This window comes from Salmo trutta, chromosome 22, assembly GCF_901001165.1.
Source record: "Salmo trutta chromosome 22, fSalTru1.1, whole genome shotgun sequence".
Classification (NCBI taxonomy): domain Eukaryota; kingdom Metazoa; phylum Chordata; class Actinopteri; order Salmoniformes; family Salmonidae; genus Salmo; species Salmo trutta.
Window position 1 is genome coordinate 13,100,647 of NC_042978.1, and position 17,866 is coordinate 13,118,512.

The following is a 17,866-nucleotide window of genomic DNA, read 5'->3' on the forward strand; positions in this document are numbered from 1 at the left end:
GACAGCTTCCCCACATATGGTGCTGGATCAATGGTGACCTCGTTGAAGAGGAGATCCAGGAGCCTGACTACGTAGCCTGTAATGTGTTTGGGAAGAGAAATGTTTGTTAAATGGGTAGTGAATGCTATCAGTTTGTTGATGTAGTGATCTACTCTTTCTACAATGTATTTTCTAGTGTTTTTGAAGTACTCAATTTGAAATATGCAGTATTTGGTTGTGCACTTTTTATGAAATGTTTTAAATGTTTGTGTTAGGACTTTTTGTGTGCCTCAATTGATTTGAAATGAATAATATGTTGATGTCTGTTTTCACATGCTTCACAACATATCCCTCCTTTGACTTGGGAAAGCTGATTTTGTGTCACCGCATTCCTGCGGAGTGGTTGCCTTGGAAGCGGTGTAGACAGAGTAGATGATTAATTTTCTAAAATGTCTACCATTACAGCTTGAAGATAGTGGAAAGGAGTTGGAAAGTGAAATTATAAACCCCCCCCCGCCAAGGGTAAATTACAAATACTGTACACACTAGGGTTGAATATTTTCCCTGTATTTTACAAATGTTCCATCTCCAGAATAAATGACTTTTCTCCCGGATAACCCGGTATTTCCCGCCAGAACCGGAAGCATCAATTCAAAAGCATTATAAAGCATATACAGTACATTCGGAAAGTGTTCAGTATTCCCTTGAATTTTTCCTCATTTTGTTACGTTACAGCTTTATTCTAAAATAGATTTTTTCTTCATCAATGTACACACACTACCCTATAATGACAAAGCAAAAACGGGTAAAAAAATAATGAAATATTAACTTTACATAAGTTTTCAGACCCTTTACTCAGTACTTTGTTGAAGCACCTTTTGCAGCGATTGCAGACTCAAGTCTTCATGGGTATGACGCTACAAGCTTGGTACACCTGTATTTGGGGAGTTTCTCCCATTCTTCTCTGCAGATCCTCTCAAACTCTGTCAGGTTGGATGGGGAGCGTTGTTGCACAGCTATTTTCAGGTCTCTCCAGGGATGTTTGATCGGTTTCAAGTCCGGGCTCTGGTTGGGCCACTCCGAAACTTGTCCCGAAGCCACTCCTGTATTGTCTTGACTGTGTGCTTAGGGTCGTTGTCCTGTTGGAAGGTAAACCTTCACCCCAGTCGGAGGTCCTGAGCGCTCTGGAGCAGGTTTTCATCGAGGATCTCTCTGTACTTTGCTCCGTTCATCTTTCCCTCGATCCTGACTAGTCTCCCACTCCCTGCCACTGAAAAACATCCCCACAGCATGATGCTGCGACCACCATGCTTCAACGTAGGGATGGTGCCAGGTTTCCTCCAGATGTGACGTTTGGCATTCAGGCCAAAGAGTTAAATCTTGGTTTCATCAGACCAGAGAATATTTTTTCTCATGGTCTGAGACACCTTTAGGTGCCTTTTGGTAAACTCCAAGCAGGTAGTCATGTGCCTTTTACTGAGGAGTGGTTTCCGTCTTGCCACTCTACCATAAAGGCCTGATTGGTGGAGTGCTGCGGAGATGGTTGTCCTTCTAGAAGATTCTCCCATCTCTACAGAGGAACTCTGGAGCTCTGTCAGAGTGACCATCGGGTTCTTCCCTGACCAAGGCCTTTCTCTCCCAATTGCTCACTTTGGCCGGGCGGGCAGCTCTAGCAAGAGTCTTGGTGGTTCCAAACTTTTTCCATTTAAGAATAATGGAGGCCACTGTGTTCTTGGGGACCTTCAATGCTGTAGAATCTTTTTTGTACCCTTCCCCAGGTCTGTGCCTCGACACAATCCTGTCTCGAAGCTCTACGGACAATTTCTTCGACCTCATCATTTGGTTTTTGCTTTGCTGTCACTGCTGTCTTCATTCTACATAAAATAGTGTTAAATTAACACAATAGCATCCATTAACATCACTGCGTGCCTTTCCTGGCATGCTGGTAAGTAGCTTGTTAGTTAAAAGTCACAACACAGATGAAAAGGGGTTAGTTACCAGTATTGTTCTACCACATTCTGCTTGAGGTATCTTACGGGTTGCCAATAGTGTGCAACTGCAGCCTATAATTCGGGGACTTCCTGCATGTGGGCATGCCCCCCCCCCCTCGAGCATCCCATTGGTTCCTGCATGAACACCCCCCTCGAGCATGACATCTTCATGCTTGTGTGACACATTTGAATGAGGGTCCAAAGGGAAATAAAAGTATTATCTGAGTTTTCACCACTGCCTGTGATGTCATTTTGCTAGCTACCTGTAGACAGTGTCCTTTGCTCCCGCCTGCTGAACACCTGCCCTCACCATTGTTAACAGCACTGTGAGAAAACAGTGCCCGACAGGCGGGGGCGAAGCACACTGTCTATGTGTCGCTCCTGCTAGTACAGCAGGCGGAAGGCTGGAGCAACACTGTGCGCTAACTAGCTGGCTACCTTGCTAGTTAGCGACACCGTGTGCTAGCTTGCTTGTTAGCTAACTAGCACACGATGTCGCCTCTCCTCCCACCTGCTGTGTACCTGAAGGGTTTATCATTCCCGAGTGGCGCAGCGGTCTAAGGCACTACATCTCAGTGCTTGAGGCGTCACTACCGACACCGTTGTTTGAATTCAGGCTCTATCACATCCAGCCATGATTGGGTGTCCCATAGGGCGGCGCACAATTGGCCCACCGTCGTCCGAGTTTGGCCGGTGTAGGCCAGCATTTTAAATAAGAATTTGTTCTTAACTGACTTGCCTAGTTAAATAAAGGTGAAATAAAATCAGCAGTTGGCATCCATCACTATGGTGCATACCGCCATATACTGTACTGGAGCATCCCTGCCTCCTGCCTATGTACTGGAGTCAAACTTTAAAATGTACCAATAGAAGTATAAATATGGGGGTTCCTGCAGATGCCAGAATGCCCACATGCAGGAACACCACAAATTGCGGGCTACAGTTGCACCTTTCTCCGGTTTGTAAGCAAAGCCATATGATGTGCACGTGATGACTGTTTTAAGGCATTACTTATTTAAATGAGTTAAGATTCTATGATGCTACGATTGGTGTATAAAATGTCCATCTTTACCTGACGTTGCATAAAGCTAGAAATAATGCCTGCCTCCAGAATCCAAGCATTTCACATGGGGCGAGGGGACCAGTAACTTTATGATCAACTTTGTCAATGTACCAGCTACAGTAATTTTTCATACTTGGGTCACTGTTCTGTACCTTTTAAACAGAAGCAAACGAAACAGGGAGGGACCTATCTGAGTTTGTCCAATATAAATATTGTTGCAAAACATTCTCTTTGGGCTAATGATTACACCCCTGCTCTTTCTCTTCGCTAATGATGCCAGTGTGCATTCAGTCTTCAGTCTGTTTACGTGTAGAGTATCCTAACCTAGGCCCTGCAGTACTGAAGGTGTGACATTGGAAATTCAAATTGTCCATTTGTCACATCCGTACCTTATATGTGTACGAGTGTAAAGGTTTATTAATTAAGCTAATAAACAGAAGTGATATTGGAAAGAGCAGGACACTGTTTTTCGTTTGATGTGCATATCTGTTTACTTTCATCACTATTGCCCTTTCCGTCATTGTGCTTGTTGATGTATTTTTGTTAGTCCTGAGTGTCTGGGACTGATTTGAGTGTACTTGCAGGAGACGTGGCTCAGCTAGTGTTGAGCAGTTTTGAGGGTGTGCGCCGGGTCAACACTGCCGGTATGGAGTACAGGGAGATGGCTGCTCACTTACTGGGACCAGGGCCTATGGCTGCCCTGACTGCAAACCGCACTGTCTACTGGGCAAGGCCAGGACAAGGCTCCATCTACAGGTACACATCTCAGAGAGTTAAACACTTTCTGAATCTGGCCCTTGTTAATATGAATGTTGACCACAGTTCTTTTGCTCTGTGAAATGGTACTAGATGTTAGTTCCCATACATTTGATCTGTCCTGCGTGCCCTTTAGGATCTCCATGGATGGGAAGCCTCTGGAGCCTGTCCTGCTGTTGAAAGGCCATGGTGCTGTCCTGGGTCTGGCTGTGGACTGGATCCATGAGCTTCTCTACTGGACCAATGCTGATACTCACTCCATCGATGTGGCCCGTCTGGACGTCTCTGCACAACGCCTCCTGATAGGAGGGCTGGCCATGCCCACTGGAGTGGCTGTGGAACCCTTGTTGGGGTAGGCTGGATTGGAAGTTCTCAATATTACTCATGGAGACCTATTGTATGCACACAGGTCATTGTGCTTTAAAAAAAAAAAACGCATCTACATAATCAAATTCTAAATATTAGATATATATTTGTTTTTACTATGAAGAAATATTTTAAAAAATCTATTCTCAATTTCAATAAGGATTTTCTATCTCAAACATGGCCTCCTATTAAACAAATTAGAATAAAAAATGAAATCTATCAGTTCACTGTACCCAAAATGTAAATTAGTAGGCCTTTGTAATTTGAGCTCAGTCTCCAGCTTGCACAGAGTTTCATAGGGTTTAGATAAACACTCGTTTAGATGGTTCAAAGTCTGATCCAATGTAGATCTAATGTAGTCATGGAGAGCTCCTGTTTCCCCAGGTTCTTGTTCTGGGCAGAAGGTGGCAGCTCCCCCAGGATTGAGCGTGCTGGCCTGGATGGAGAAGGCAGGCTGCCACTAATCACCTCAGCCATAAGGAACCCAGTCGCCATCTCTCTGGGTATGTTTGGCTGTTCTTTTATACATGTGTATTACACCAAACTGCTTTTATATTTCTTCAAGTGTAAGTGTTTGGCTTACTAGTTGGCCAAATGTAGTTTAATTTGGGATTTACAAAGACTCAAGGTTATTTTCGTAACCCAGGTTATCTGTAATTATGAGTGAGATATCTCACAGTGGGATTCATCAGAATCTATCAAAGTTTGAAGAACCAATCACACCAATCTGTCGGAGACAGACAAGTCCAGTGGCGATTGAGGTGAGCTCCTCCCCTCCCCATGCCTCTTATTCCTTGCTCTCTTGCAAGCAGGGGATATCTCACTCATAATATCAGAGAACCTGGGTTACGAAAGTATGAGCTCCATAAATCCATTAGGGACGGAAAAAGACAATACAGACTCAAAATTGAATTGATGTTCGACAACTGACTCGCTACGCAGGTGGCAAGGACTACAGACTATCACAGACTACAAATGCAAATCCAGCATTACATTTGCATATCACTGGGACTGTGCTCCCACTCATCCAGGACATTACTCGAAGCGGTGCCTGAGGAAGACCGCAGCGTCTTCAAGGCCCCCACACACCCCAGCCACGAGCTGTTCACTCCCTTACCGTCGGGCAGACGGGATTGGAGCATGAGGTCTGATAACATGTTCAGAGACAGTTTCTATCTACAAGCCATCGGACTTCTGAACACTTGAACTGGACTGACCACCTGCTCTGATTCACCACACCTTAGCACACATGCACTCACGCACACACCCACCCAGATATACATACACACACACACACACACCGCAGGCGTCTGACTGACATGTCGTGATACCACCGCCTGACAAACATCTGTGTGACGCCTGCGTCTTAAAAAAATAGCATTGAGCTACAGTATATTGTTCATCTGCAGGCTATTATAATACGGTCAGCCTCTCAATTACGGGAGGGTCTGATTTGATTTTCTTTATTTTAGGTTCAAAAGAAGCGTGTCTTCCTCTTACATGGTACTGCTGGCAACTGTAGCCTATTTTCAGTGCATGACTTGGGCAGGAGCTTACTAGAGCTGAGTACCGACACCTCAAATGTTATGCTGCTTGAGTTCCTGCACCTCTTATAGAATATTAGCTGAAACGTTTTGTGGAGCTCCTGCACCTAAATATAAGCAGTACCAGCACCTATTCCAGTCCAAGTCTAACACTGCCTATATTCCACATTTTATTTAGTTTTTTGGCACCGTTGCATTTGATGTAAACACCATGGCAATTATGCACTCCAATAGTAATTATATGCAACATGCATCAATCCACAGTAGGCCTATCTAACAATGCATGTATCATCATCTAGCTCAGGGCTTCTCAAACTCGGTCCTGGGGACCCCAAGGGGTGCACGTTTTGGTTGTTGCCCTAGCACTACACAGCTGATTCAAATAATCAAAGCTTGATTTCCAGGTGAAGCTGGTTGAGAGAATGCCAAGAGTGTGCAAAGCTGTCATCAAGGGAAAGGGTGGCAATTTTAAAGAATATAAAATATATTTTGATTTGTTTAACACTTTTTTTGGTTACTACATGATTCCATATTCTACAATGTAGAAAATAGTACAAATAAAGAAAAACCCTTGAATGAGTAGATCTGTCCAAACCTTTGACTGGTAGTGTATATATTCCGGATTCTGACATTCCTCATTCCGAATTTTCTTAATTTCTTTAAACTTTCTAGATTATGCGCGTATTGTTTTGTATTGCTAGGTATTATTACTGCACTGTTGAAGCTAGAAACACAAGCATTTCACTGCACCTGTGATAACATCTACAAATATGTGTACGTGACTAATAAACTTTCATTTGATTTGATTTTAAATTGACTATGATCAACCCCTGATACCTGGGACATGAAAAACACAAGGCAGGGGCAATTCTAGCAGAAATATGTTGTCATTTATTCCCGCATTTACACGTACATCGACGCGATCACGCGTTCAACAACGCATCTGAACGTCAACGTACGCGTGAACAAACATGTCATCTGACTTGTGAACGCGTAAGAACGAAACGCGTTGCCACTGACAGTCCATGTTAATTCAAGACTGTTCCATAGGCACTCAGTTCCGCGTCAGGTGACTTGGTGAGAGTCTACGTATCAGTAGCTACGTTAAGCTCAGTTTAGTCCCCTTTTCACTAGGGCTGTGAAATTCCAGGGACCTCACGATACGATATTATTACCATACTTAAGGGTCGATATGATGTGGATTGCGATTCTCACAATTCTATATGGATTGCGATTCAATACTGTTATTTTATTGCGATTCCATTGTCCAAACATATTTCTCTCTATATGTCTGCTACAGAGGGACAAGAGAGCCATGAGAAAACGAGTTTTGATCTGACACGGTAATAAGTGCTAAAAACAAATTGGCTCCCTATTTAAAAGGAAGATGGAAAATAAGCTATTAAGGAAAAATACTGGTGTTTTGCTGCAGGTACAGCCAACTTGCGCAAAAATAATATTGTGATATTGTCAAAACGATAGGATACGATACATTTGTATTATAAATTGTGCCTTGCTGCATTATACTAAAATGTTTATTCTATTCTACTGAGCCATTTACTTTATGTTCATATTCTTATCTTTTATTATTTCTTATTGTTGTTGCATTGTTGAGAAGGTACCTGAAGGCAGGAGGGACCAAGGAAACCCTGGAAAAACCTGGGGCAAACTGTAGGCACGAATGGTAAATTAAAACCTGGGGCAAACTGTAGGCACGAATGGTAAATTGACAGTGCGTGGAGCTCAGGCGACCAGTAAAGCTTCTTTAAGGAGAGATCCTTCATCTCCACGCTTTCCAGCGGCTCGAAAGTCTGCTGGGAAATAGCCTCAAGCACAATAGACAGATCCCAAGACGGGCTAAAGGCTTGGAAACTGAACGTAAGCGACAAGCTCCCTTCATGAAATGACACAAGGCGTTTTCCCCACTGTGTTATTGTCGAAGCCTATATGACAGTGCTAGATAGCGGCTAGATAGACCTTAACAGTGGAGAAAGCCTTCCCTCTGTCCAAAAAGGTCCAGCAAAAACCATAAAACCTTGAATACAGAGCATTGGTAAGGAATTATCTGTTTTTTTTTGTCATACCACTTGTTTCCATACATTGAGTATGTAGATGGGGCCCTGGTACTCTGGATAGTCTCTGACTCAGAGGCAGGCCTGTTGCATCCAGATTTAAAGTCTCATGAGCCGGGCACTGATGTCAGGGTGAGGGTGGAAAATCTCTCTGTTCGTTTGGGTCAGAAGATCTCTGCGTAGCGGCAGTTGCCAAAGCTCGTCGTATAGCAGGGGGATGATCTCCGCTAACCAGAGCTTCCATGGCCATCGAGGGGCTACCAAGATGTAGGGATGAGCCGTGTGTAGTGAGAGTAGGTGTGTTCTTCTTCACAGAATAAGGCTGTGTAAGCGCAGAGAGCAAAGGCCACCCTTGGGCTTCATGTATGCTATTACAGTCGTATTGTCCGTCCGGATAATTCAGAAGGGTCAGTCACCACCTTCCTCGTCCACACTACCCTTAGGGGAGTGCCATGAACGAAGATCAAAGGGTTCTTCCAGTGACGCAGAGCCGAGAGACATGTTGAGGTCACATACAAAGACGTTGGGCAGACACCAACGCCGGAGGTTTCTCATTCTCAGTAGTTTAAGGGGTACTACTGACCCCAGCACTCAGAGACGGGCTTGAATAAGCTAAGTGGCCAACAGGCAGAGGGTAGCATAATTTGATTGATTCTCTGTAATAATGGTATGGGAATAATAATGCATTTTTATATTGTAAAGTGGTTTCTTGCATCAAACAACACAACAACATGTTCAATGTCAAGCCCTGCATGTTTTTTTTTTTCAAAAGTCTCATGGAATGTAGTCCTACATTGAACACAACACATTGGCTGCTACTGTAGGCTGAATGATAGAACAGCTATTTCCATGTTAAAATGTTATGGGATGCATTTTCTCCATTGTTTTTGATTGTAGGCCACTGGTAGGTCTACATTAGGATCAAATACCCACAGTAGTGAAAGTTAAAACTGACAAATTAAAACTGTAACTCAAAGTGGGTACAGCCTCAGTGTTGCACAGAATTTTCACAACATTCAAGTTTGCACTCAGCAGACTTGACATTTTCTCAGTCCTGAAAATAATTTGATTGAACATTGCTCGTGGGCTAGGAGCTTAGCTAGGTAGCACAATGCTAGCCAGTGGAAGCTAGACACGTCTCAGTAGCTAGCCGTGTGACACTAGCCACAACAAGAAGACAAAGGGTAGAAAAAGCGTGAAAAACTTGTGTCCTTATGAGGGTAGAGGCGCGACCTTTCTGTCTCCCGACAGAAGTCTGATTGGTTCTTTGAGCTTCTAGAGATTCTGGTGAATCCCGCTGTGAGATATCGAAATTAGTAATTGAAAGACAACTGTTTTTGATTACAAAACAGTGATGTAATTGATAAGATAGTACCACTAAAAAGTCAGAGTTGAATAGCGTGTGTTTTTCCTACAGACATGCCTCGACGACTCCTGTACTGGGTTGACTCAGGGATGCGCACCATCTCGAGGGTCGGGTTCGACGGGCAGCATCGCAAGACCGTGGTGGAGTCTAATGGATACCTGGACAAGCCCTTCGGATTGGCAGTGTTTGAGGTACGGACATCCAAATGACACTAAGGCCTTATTCTGTAGACCTTCCCCTGTTTCCTTTCCTTTAGTCTTTGAAGACTCATGATCACAGATCTGGAAAGACTGAAGTGGGGGGAAAATAGTACAAATGTGGCTTAGACCTCAAGGGCATACTGCAATAGAGCATGTTTCTGGTTTAGAATCCAGCCCTGTAAAGTTACAAACACAAAAGTTTGATAAAAGCTACTGTTCCATACACTCTGCTGCGCCCTGTTCCCTCACTTCTCTCTTCTCTCTACTACAGCTAACAGGACACATGTATATTGCTGAGAAGCACAGTGGCAGCCTCTTTAGTCATTCTGCCCAATATCGGCTTGGCTTGGTGTGTGTAATTTAATCATTGGGACCTGACTGATATTGCATTGGTGAGTGTGTGCCAGACCTATTGTCTGGAACAGGTTCACCAAGCTTCACCCAGGATATACTCCCAAGTGGCACAGTGGTCTAAGGTGCTGCATCTCAGTGTTAGAGGTGTCACTACAGTCCCTGGTTCAATTCCAGGCTGTATCGCATCTGACCGTGATTGAGAGTCCCGTAGGGCGCTGCACAATTGGCCCAGCGTCGTCGGGTTTGGACGGGGTAGGCCGTCATTGTAAATAAGAATTTGTTCTTAATGGACTTCCCTAGTTAAATAAAGGTTAAATATGCTACATGCAAAACACATATTTTAAATATACAATGGTTGGTATTCAAATCCTAGTTTGTGTCATTGAACTCATTGTTGATTCTATTCTCTGGAACAAGTTCACCAAGTCTTCACAGAAGACTGAAGCAGGGGGAAATGGTATACCTTACATACTCCCCATTATTATAAAATGGCATCAAGGGCAGACGGTTTCTGGTTTGGCCCTCATTAATTATTCTATTGTTTGATGCACTCTAAAGTGTGGCATTCTGGATGTCGCCATATGTTCACTACTCTCTCACGTCTCTCAGGGACATGTATACTGGAGTGAACAGGACACCCACTCCATCTGTAGTGCTGACAAGCACAATGGCAGCCTCTTTAGAGTCATCCTGGCCAATATCACTTCCCCAGGTGGCTTGGTTCTCATTCACCCGGTTCTTCAACCAAAAGGTACGCATCTGTCAGCCCATCGAGTAAACTTTGATAATTGTGCTCAAGACACAAAGGTTTGGATTCAACCTTAGTCTGTGTCAATTAGTCTATGTTATCTGACTGATTTTTTTCTTACTGATGTTCCCAGGCCCTGCTATGTGTGGAAATAACGGCAGAGTTTGTCTATATGAGTGTGTGCCAGACCTTTTCTCTGGAACAAGCTCTCCCAGCTTCACCTGCATTCCTCCAAAAGGGGGTAGCGATGATGATGATGGTGAGTATGTGAAAGTGGAATGAATTGTGGTTATTACACAGTAGGGATTTATATTTTCTGGAAAATCTACAAATATTTCTTCCCGAGAAAATTGCAAGCCCTTCCCAGGCATCCCGAGATTCCCTTTCAAACGGGAAATGCTATTTAAAAGCATTTAATACCAATGAAAAAAATCTGACATGATTATACCACTGTAAATTGAGAAATATCCACAGGAATCGAACTGTTTTATGTTGTATTTGTTGCAGTCACCACGCTATTTCATTGATGTAGCCTAGTTTTAAGAGCTCCCGAGTGGCGCAGCGGTCTAAGGCACTGCATCTCAGTGGTTGAGGCATCACTATAGACACCCTGGTTTGATTCCAGGCTGTATCACAACCGGCCGTGATTGGGTGTCCCACAGGGCGGCGCACAATTGTCCCAGCGTCGTCTGGGTTTGGCCGGTGTAGGCCGTCATTGTAAATAAGAATTTGTTCTTAACTGACTTGCCTAGTTAAATAAAAAATAAAAATATATATATAAATGAAGGCCTATGGAGCACTGTTCAGCCGACTGGGAAAATATTATCAGTTTAATTACAGCCTGGAAATGAAATTGTATTTAGCCTACTATTGACTGATGTCAGCCAGCAGGAGGGCCCTTTGCTCTTCCATTGCATCTGGCTATCAGGGGAATTTGGGAAGGTTGTGGCTGATTTTACTTTATGATAACCCAGTTATTGTGGTGATTTTGCCAGAGGGTACATACTGTATCCGATGCTGCGCTAAACAAACCGATAAGCAAATATGGGCTATAGCGGAGATTTAGCACCATGAGATTCAGCACCATGGATAGTTCCATTGTTCAATTCCCTGTGAGTCAAACAAGGGATCTGTGGAATAACTTTAAAGTGTGTAATACAATATTATCCATCTACAATTTATGTTGTTAACCCTGGGAAAAATGGGCCTGAGAGGCTCACAGGGATATTGGTATCCACAGTACTTCACTAATTATACATTTTTCGACTCAATACTTCTTGTATTCCTCAACAACAACAAAAATATATATATATATATATATCACAGGTTGGAGGCACCTCGTGGTAATGGCTGGAGCGGAATGAGTGGAATGGTATCAAACACCATTCAATTTTCTCCGTTCCAGCCATTATTATGAGCCATCTTCCCCTCAGCAGACTCCACTGATATGTACAGTGCATTCGGAAGGTATTCAGACCCCTTGAATTTTTTTACATTTTGTTACGTTACAGCCTTATTCTAAAATGGATTAAATCATTTTTTTCCCTTCATCAATCTACACACAATACCCAATAATGACAAAGCAAAAACAGGTTTTTAGAAATGTTTGCAAATGTATAAAAAATTCTAAACAGAAATATCGCATTTACATAAGTATTCAGACCCTTTACTCAGTACTTTGTTGAAGCACCTTTGGCAGCGAATACAGCCTCGAATCTTCTTGGGTATGACACTAAAAGCTTGGCACACCTGTATTTGGGGAGTTTCTTCCATTCTTCTCTGCAGATCCTCTCAAGCTCTGTCAGGTTGGATGGGGAGCGTCGCTGCTCAGCTATTTTCCGGTCTTTCCAGAGATGTTTGATCTGGTTCAAATCCGGGCTCTAGCTGGGTACTCAAAGACGTGCCCCGAAGCCACTCCTGCTTTGTCTTGGCTGTGTGCTTAGAGTTGTTGTCCTGTTGGAAGGTGAGCCTTCACCCCAGTCTGAGGTCTTGAGTGCTCTGGAGCTGGTTTTCATTAAGGATATCTCTGTACTTTGCTCTGTTAGTTTTTCCTTCGATCCTGACTAGTCTCCCAGTGAAAAACATCCCCACAGCATGATGCTGCCACCACCATGCTTCACCGTAGGGATGGTGCCAGGTTTCCTCCAGACGTGACAATCTTGGTTTCATCAGACCAGAGAACTTGTTTCTCATGGTCTTGAGAGTCTTTAGGCGCCTTTTGGCAAACTCAAAGCGGGGCTTCCATCTGGCCACTCTACCATAAAGGCCTGATTGGTGGAGTGCTGCTGAGATGGTTGTCCTTCTGGAAGGTTCTCCCATCTCCACAGAGGAACTCTGGAGCTCTTTCAGAGTGACCATTGGGTTCTTGGTCACCTTCCTGACCAAGTCTCTTCTCCCTTGATTGCTCAGTTTTGCCGGGCGGCCAGCTCTAGAAAGAGTCTTGGTGGTTCCAAACTTCTTCCATTTAAGAATGATGGAGGCTACTTTGTACTTGGGGACCTTCAATGCTGCAGAAATGTTTTGGAATCCTTCCCCAGATCTGTGCCTCGACACAATCCTGTGTCAGAGCTCTAGGGACAATTCCTTCGACCTCATGGCTTGTTTTTTTTTCTGATCTGTGGGAGCTTATATAGACAGGTTTTTCTAAATAATGTCCAATCAATTGAATTTACCACAGGTGGACTCCAATCAAGTTGTAGAAACATCTCAAGGATTATCAATTGAACAGGATGCACCTGAACTCAATTTAGAGTCTCATAGCAAATGATCTGAGTACTTATGTAAATAATGTATTTGTTTTCCTAAAAACCTGTTTTTGCTTGGCATTGTGGGGTATTGTGTGTAGATGGATTAAATAAAACATTTTCCTCAATTTTAGAATAAGGCTGTATCAGTAAAAAAAATTGAAAAAGTGAAGGGGTCTGAAAAGTTTCTGAATGCACTGTATATTTTTTTCAAATGCACTGTAATTTAAGCTTTAAAAGTGCAAACATTTCTCTCTGCCTCATGGTAAAATATGTATAATTACAGGATATTGGCTTTAAAGCTGCAACAACGAAAACATTTCTCTGCCCCATGACAAAATAAATTGCAGGAAATTAGCTTGCATACTGCAAAATCTTTTCTTTGATGGCAAGAGATGGGCCTTTAAAATCTTATTTCCCAGGGCACAAGACTTGGTTTGTCCGGCCATGCACTGCCGAAGTCATAGTAAAACTCCTTATATGCTTTTTTTTTTTTTATCTCACTCAAGTTGTGTTCTGATTATGGTGGTTCCCTGATGAATTTGCTATTACAAAAGGGGTCCCCGGACCCAAAAAGTTTGAGAACCCTTGCGCTCGAACACCACAAGCACAGTCGTGTGATTCACAAAAATGTAATGATGACAAATGCTTTACTCAGTTGGTCACTCCCATTAGAATTCTATGGTCAGACCACCTAAGGCCAACTTTGAGTGTTTGATATCCCAGGCGTATATGCGCTGTGTGCAATAGCCTGGGGACGAGGTTAAAAGATAGTCAACAATGCAAGTTATACGCCATGAAAGTGACATTTTCTAATGGGGACTTGACTTTGTGTTTAGTAGCATAAATAGGTGGGCTGGTAGTGTTGTAATCGCTGTTCTAATGTGAAAGTGAAGTCAGATAGTTGAAATGTATTTTTGCATAGAAATGGTATATTATTGTTCCCTAGATCCTGTCTTTTTTGGGAGGAATTAGGAAGGAGCTTTGTCAGGAGATGTTCAGCTCCCGGTTTACTGGTGTTAAATCCCTATTGAAAAATAGGGGTAGGGTTGTAGAGAATCATAGGACCATGAATATAATAAGAAACCTTCGGTGCTGGCTTAAGGCTGGTAGCAACCACTACAGAATGTCAGGTCAGAACAAGGATGAGGCGGATGTCCAGGTTAAGGGGAGTTTAATGGAAGGAGATGGACACATCACACACACATCTGACCACTGATGGTTCAGATAACTGAGAATCTTGTCCAGTGATAACTGACATTAACTATGTGGTCGTTTAGATGCACGCACAATTAAACATCAGACATACAGGGATTCAGTCCACAGTAGGAAAAGTTCAGCAGGAGGGAAAACTGTGGAAGTGCTCATCAGGATGGGGAAAGCACGTTTCTGACCACACAGCATGCTGGGGTCATAGACTAACTGCAACTGAAGTCCTGGGAATCAAGGCCACTGATAGGCTGAGCAAGATCTGGTGATAAGTATTTGGCGTGACCTTGACCAATAAGACACTAACAAAAGTGTGGGTCCTCTGAATGGGAGACTAAGCTGCCCGACTAGAACTAACCAGAAGGGATGGCTAGAATCAGCTGACTGAAGCTGGCCATATTAACACCTATTACGTAGTTAACCTTTTAAGATAATAACATGTCACATTTCCATCTGCAAATGTCAGTTACGAAAGAGTAGAAATGAAGGGGAAAAAATGCAAAGTAGCTTTTTAGCACAACTGGTGCGGCCAGTTGTTGTGTGTACAACTTCCTGTATTACGATTGGCTCTCGTACGCAAGGTTAACAACAATAGCAAAAACATTAACAATACAGAAGCTATTCTCATCCTTGAAAACTGATGTCCCATAACCTTTGAAAATTGCATTTGGTGAAACATTTTCCATTTGTTATTCTTTGTGATTACTTGATTGCGGACTTGTTCTTTTCCTTTTTTAGACACAGTCGTTTCTCACACTCTTCCAGCCCCAGCGCTGTCTGATACAACCTATGCTGGAATCCTTTCGCTCATAGGTAGGTTTTGTAGTATATTTAGCAATGAATCCATTATATTTAGATCCCTTATGGTCTGTTTATATCATGTCATCTGTGGAACTGTACGGATGATATTGCTCAGATGTAAAGAAATATCAAATGATGACCATTTGATGTAAATATGGGTATAAGTGTCAGTACTTATGGTTTATAGAAATAGCAGCTTATTGTTTATATGCAAAAAACGGTAACACTTTATTTTAAGGTACATATAATAGCCACTAATTTGTAGTTTATACGTGTCTATATAAGTAGCCGTTAAGGCCTTTTATTATGTCTTATTAGTCCTATAAGGTGTGCCCCTTTCTGTCCAATGTGGTCCTTTCTGGACAATATTTCTGCAAGTAAGAATAAGGTAACACTTTAGTATAGGGAACACACCTTAAAGCACTATGCCTTAGTTAGTTCCACATTGAGACAGCATACTAAGAGTCTGTTTTTTGTTTAACTTGCTCTTAAAGGTCCAGTGCAACCATTTTTATCTCAATATCAAATCATTTCTGGGTAACAGTTAAGTACCTTATTGTGATTGATTTAAGTTAAAATGGTCAAAAAGGGGCCTCCTGAGGGGCGCAGCGGTCTAAGGCAATGCATGGCAGTGCTTGAGGCGCCACTACAGACCCGGGTTTGACCGCAGCCTGCCGCGACCGAGAGACCCATGAGGATGCACACAACTGGCCCAGCGTCGTCCGGGTTATGCCACCAGGCAGGCCAAACTTCCATCCAATCAAAACAGGCAAAAATGTCAAAAAATATTTTCAAACAGCTCTTACACTAAAAGGGCATTATCATAATTTCACAATTTGACAGTATTATTCCAAACTCCATGTGGAAATGTATATAAAACAGAAAAATCACGTTTTTGACTGCACTGGGCCTTTAAATACTGTGTCTTTTATTATGACTAACAATTAGGTTATTAAGGATTGGCCTTTTAACACGACATTGAATAAGAATACACTTAATTAAGGACTAATATATGGCTAATAAGACATAGATATTACTTATTACTTTACTTATATACATGCTTAGAAACTATAAAGTATGTGTACCTTTAAAATAAAGTGCAAAACTAACCAGTCTATTTTCTGCCCAGTTGTCCTGAGTGTGCTATTGGCGGGGGTGGTGGTGTGGTGGTGGAGGGAGGAGTTCAGGCCCTCCAGGACACACAACCTCCATGACTTCTCCCTGAAGGAGTCGCAGGATCCCCTCATCCAGGCACCAGCCAGGGGCATGGAGGTTTGTCCTGTCAAGGTAAGCTCTGCCAATGAACAGGACGAGTCCGTGGGATTCCTGGTAAAACAGATAATAGATCTCAATAAGAATGAAAGATAAATGAATTCCTTTTTTAAAAAAGTTGGATTTCCTTTAATAAATAAAGGATTCATTAATTTAATGTAATTGAGTATGTTTACATGGAAACTAATAATTTGATATTAACTGATTATGCCAGTATGCCAGTTATGGCATTAGTCATGTAAACACTTTCATCTTAATCGGTGTAAGCATACGGCGATTAAAACACCTGGTTTTCTGAGCAATCTTTCAAATGATTAGGACATGTAAAAGCCTTAACCAGAGTTCTAGCGGTGTGTTTGATCTGCACATGTTCAAGCACGAGCAGCGTGAGCTTCCTTCTTTTGTGCGAGTGAAGTGAGTTCAGAAAAACTGAAAGTATGCATCTTAGAAAGAGTTTTCACATGCAAACTTTATATGGCCAAACTAAGAATCAAATATACTTCACAAAAATAACATGGTCGGTGTGGTAGAACGTTTATTTTGATAGGCCATTTTCTGCATTTATCAAAGTCCCATCAGGTAGCAGGATTTCAGGTGTGTCCATGTAAACAGGATTATTAGGGAAATCGTTCTTCTTGCAAAGCATGTAAACGTTTTAAACAAGCTATTATATTAATCTGAATATCCACAATAATCATATTATTGTGTGCATGTATCCGTACTCATTGACTCCAAGGACCCTGGTGTCTCATAACCGTGCCTCACCTGACAGACTGCCCTCTGTTAAAATGCTTAAGTGGTGAATGTGATCTCTATGCTTATTAAACTGCCATCTTCTCCTCAGGACACTTTGCTTAAGATGGACTTGGACCATTACTGAGTGTCTTAAGTCACTTGTGTAAGAGACATAGGTGTCCAGCTGTGCTCCCACCCCTCCCGGTGCCAGCAGTCCCTGGAGCCTGGAGTCTCATTAGGTTATCTGGCAAAAAGGAGTGAGAAGAGAGGAGGCGTCTTGCAGCACTTCCCCATGATGACCTGTGGTCCTCCCAGGGCCTAATTCAACCTCAATGTTGATTTAATTTGAGTTGTGGCCCATTTAAAGCCTGGATCAAGTCCACATCAGTTTCAGTGAAGGCTAAAAATGTACTACAATTGACTTGAAAATTACTTGAGCAACTTGAACAAGATTTTCTGTGAGGATTTTTCCCAAGTCATTGCGTTTTCTAACTTGACTGGAGTTTAATTGGAATTGACCCCAGCCTTGGGGGTCCTGAAGCATATCAGTGGTTAGCTACAGGTGTCCAGCCTATGTGAGATACTGTACCCATCATGCATACACTTGAATTGTGACAAGATCGGAATGTCTTTTTGCAATCGGTTGACTAGTCTATATGTTCAAAC

The 17,866-nt window shown here is 42.6% G+C and overlaps 1 protein-coding gene across 3 annotated transcripts in view; it reads left to right on the forward strand.

Annotated features, from left to right (window-relative positions):
* Positions 1 to 17,454, forward strand: part of LOC115158124 (low-density lipoprotein receptor-related protein 8) — a 36,840-nt gene extending 19,386 nt beyond the window's left edge. For all 3 annotated transcript variants that reach the window (XM_029706689.1, XM_029706690.1, XM_029706687.1), the window contains 9 exons: positions 3,618 to 3,789; positions 3,926 to 4,141; positions 4,540 to 4,658; positions 9,189 to 9,328; positions 10,301 to 10,442; positions 10,573 to 10,698; positions 15,131 to 15,205; positions 16,323 to 16,480; positions 17,310 to 17,454. In XM_029706689.1, the coding sequence (XP_029562549.1) occupies positions 3,618 to 3,789; positions 3,926 to 4,141; positions 4,540 to 4,658; positions 9,189 to 9,328; positions 10,301 to 10,442; positions 10,573 to 10,698; positions 15,131 to 15,205; positions 16,323 to 16,480; positions 17,310 to 17,345 (1,184 nt within the window). In that variant the 3' untranslated portion in view covers positions 17,346 to 17,454. The remainder of the gene's footprint in view (positions 1 to 3,617; positions 3,790 to 3,925; positions 4,142 to 4,539; positions 4,659 to 9,188; positions 9,329 to 10,300; positions 10,443 to 10,572; positions 10,699 to 15,130; positions 15,206 to 16,322; positions 16,481 to 17,309) is intronic.
* The last annotated feature ends 412 nt before the right edge of the window (positions 17,455 to 17,866 follow it).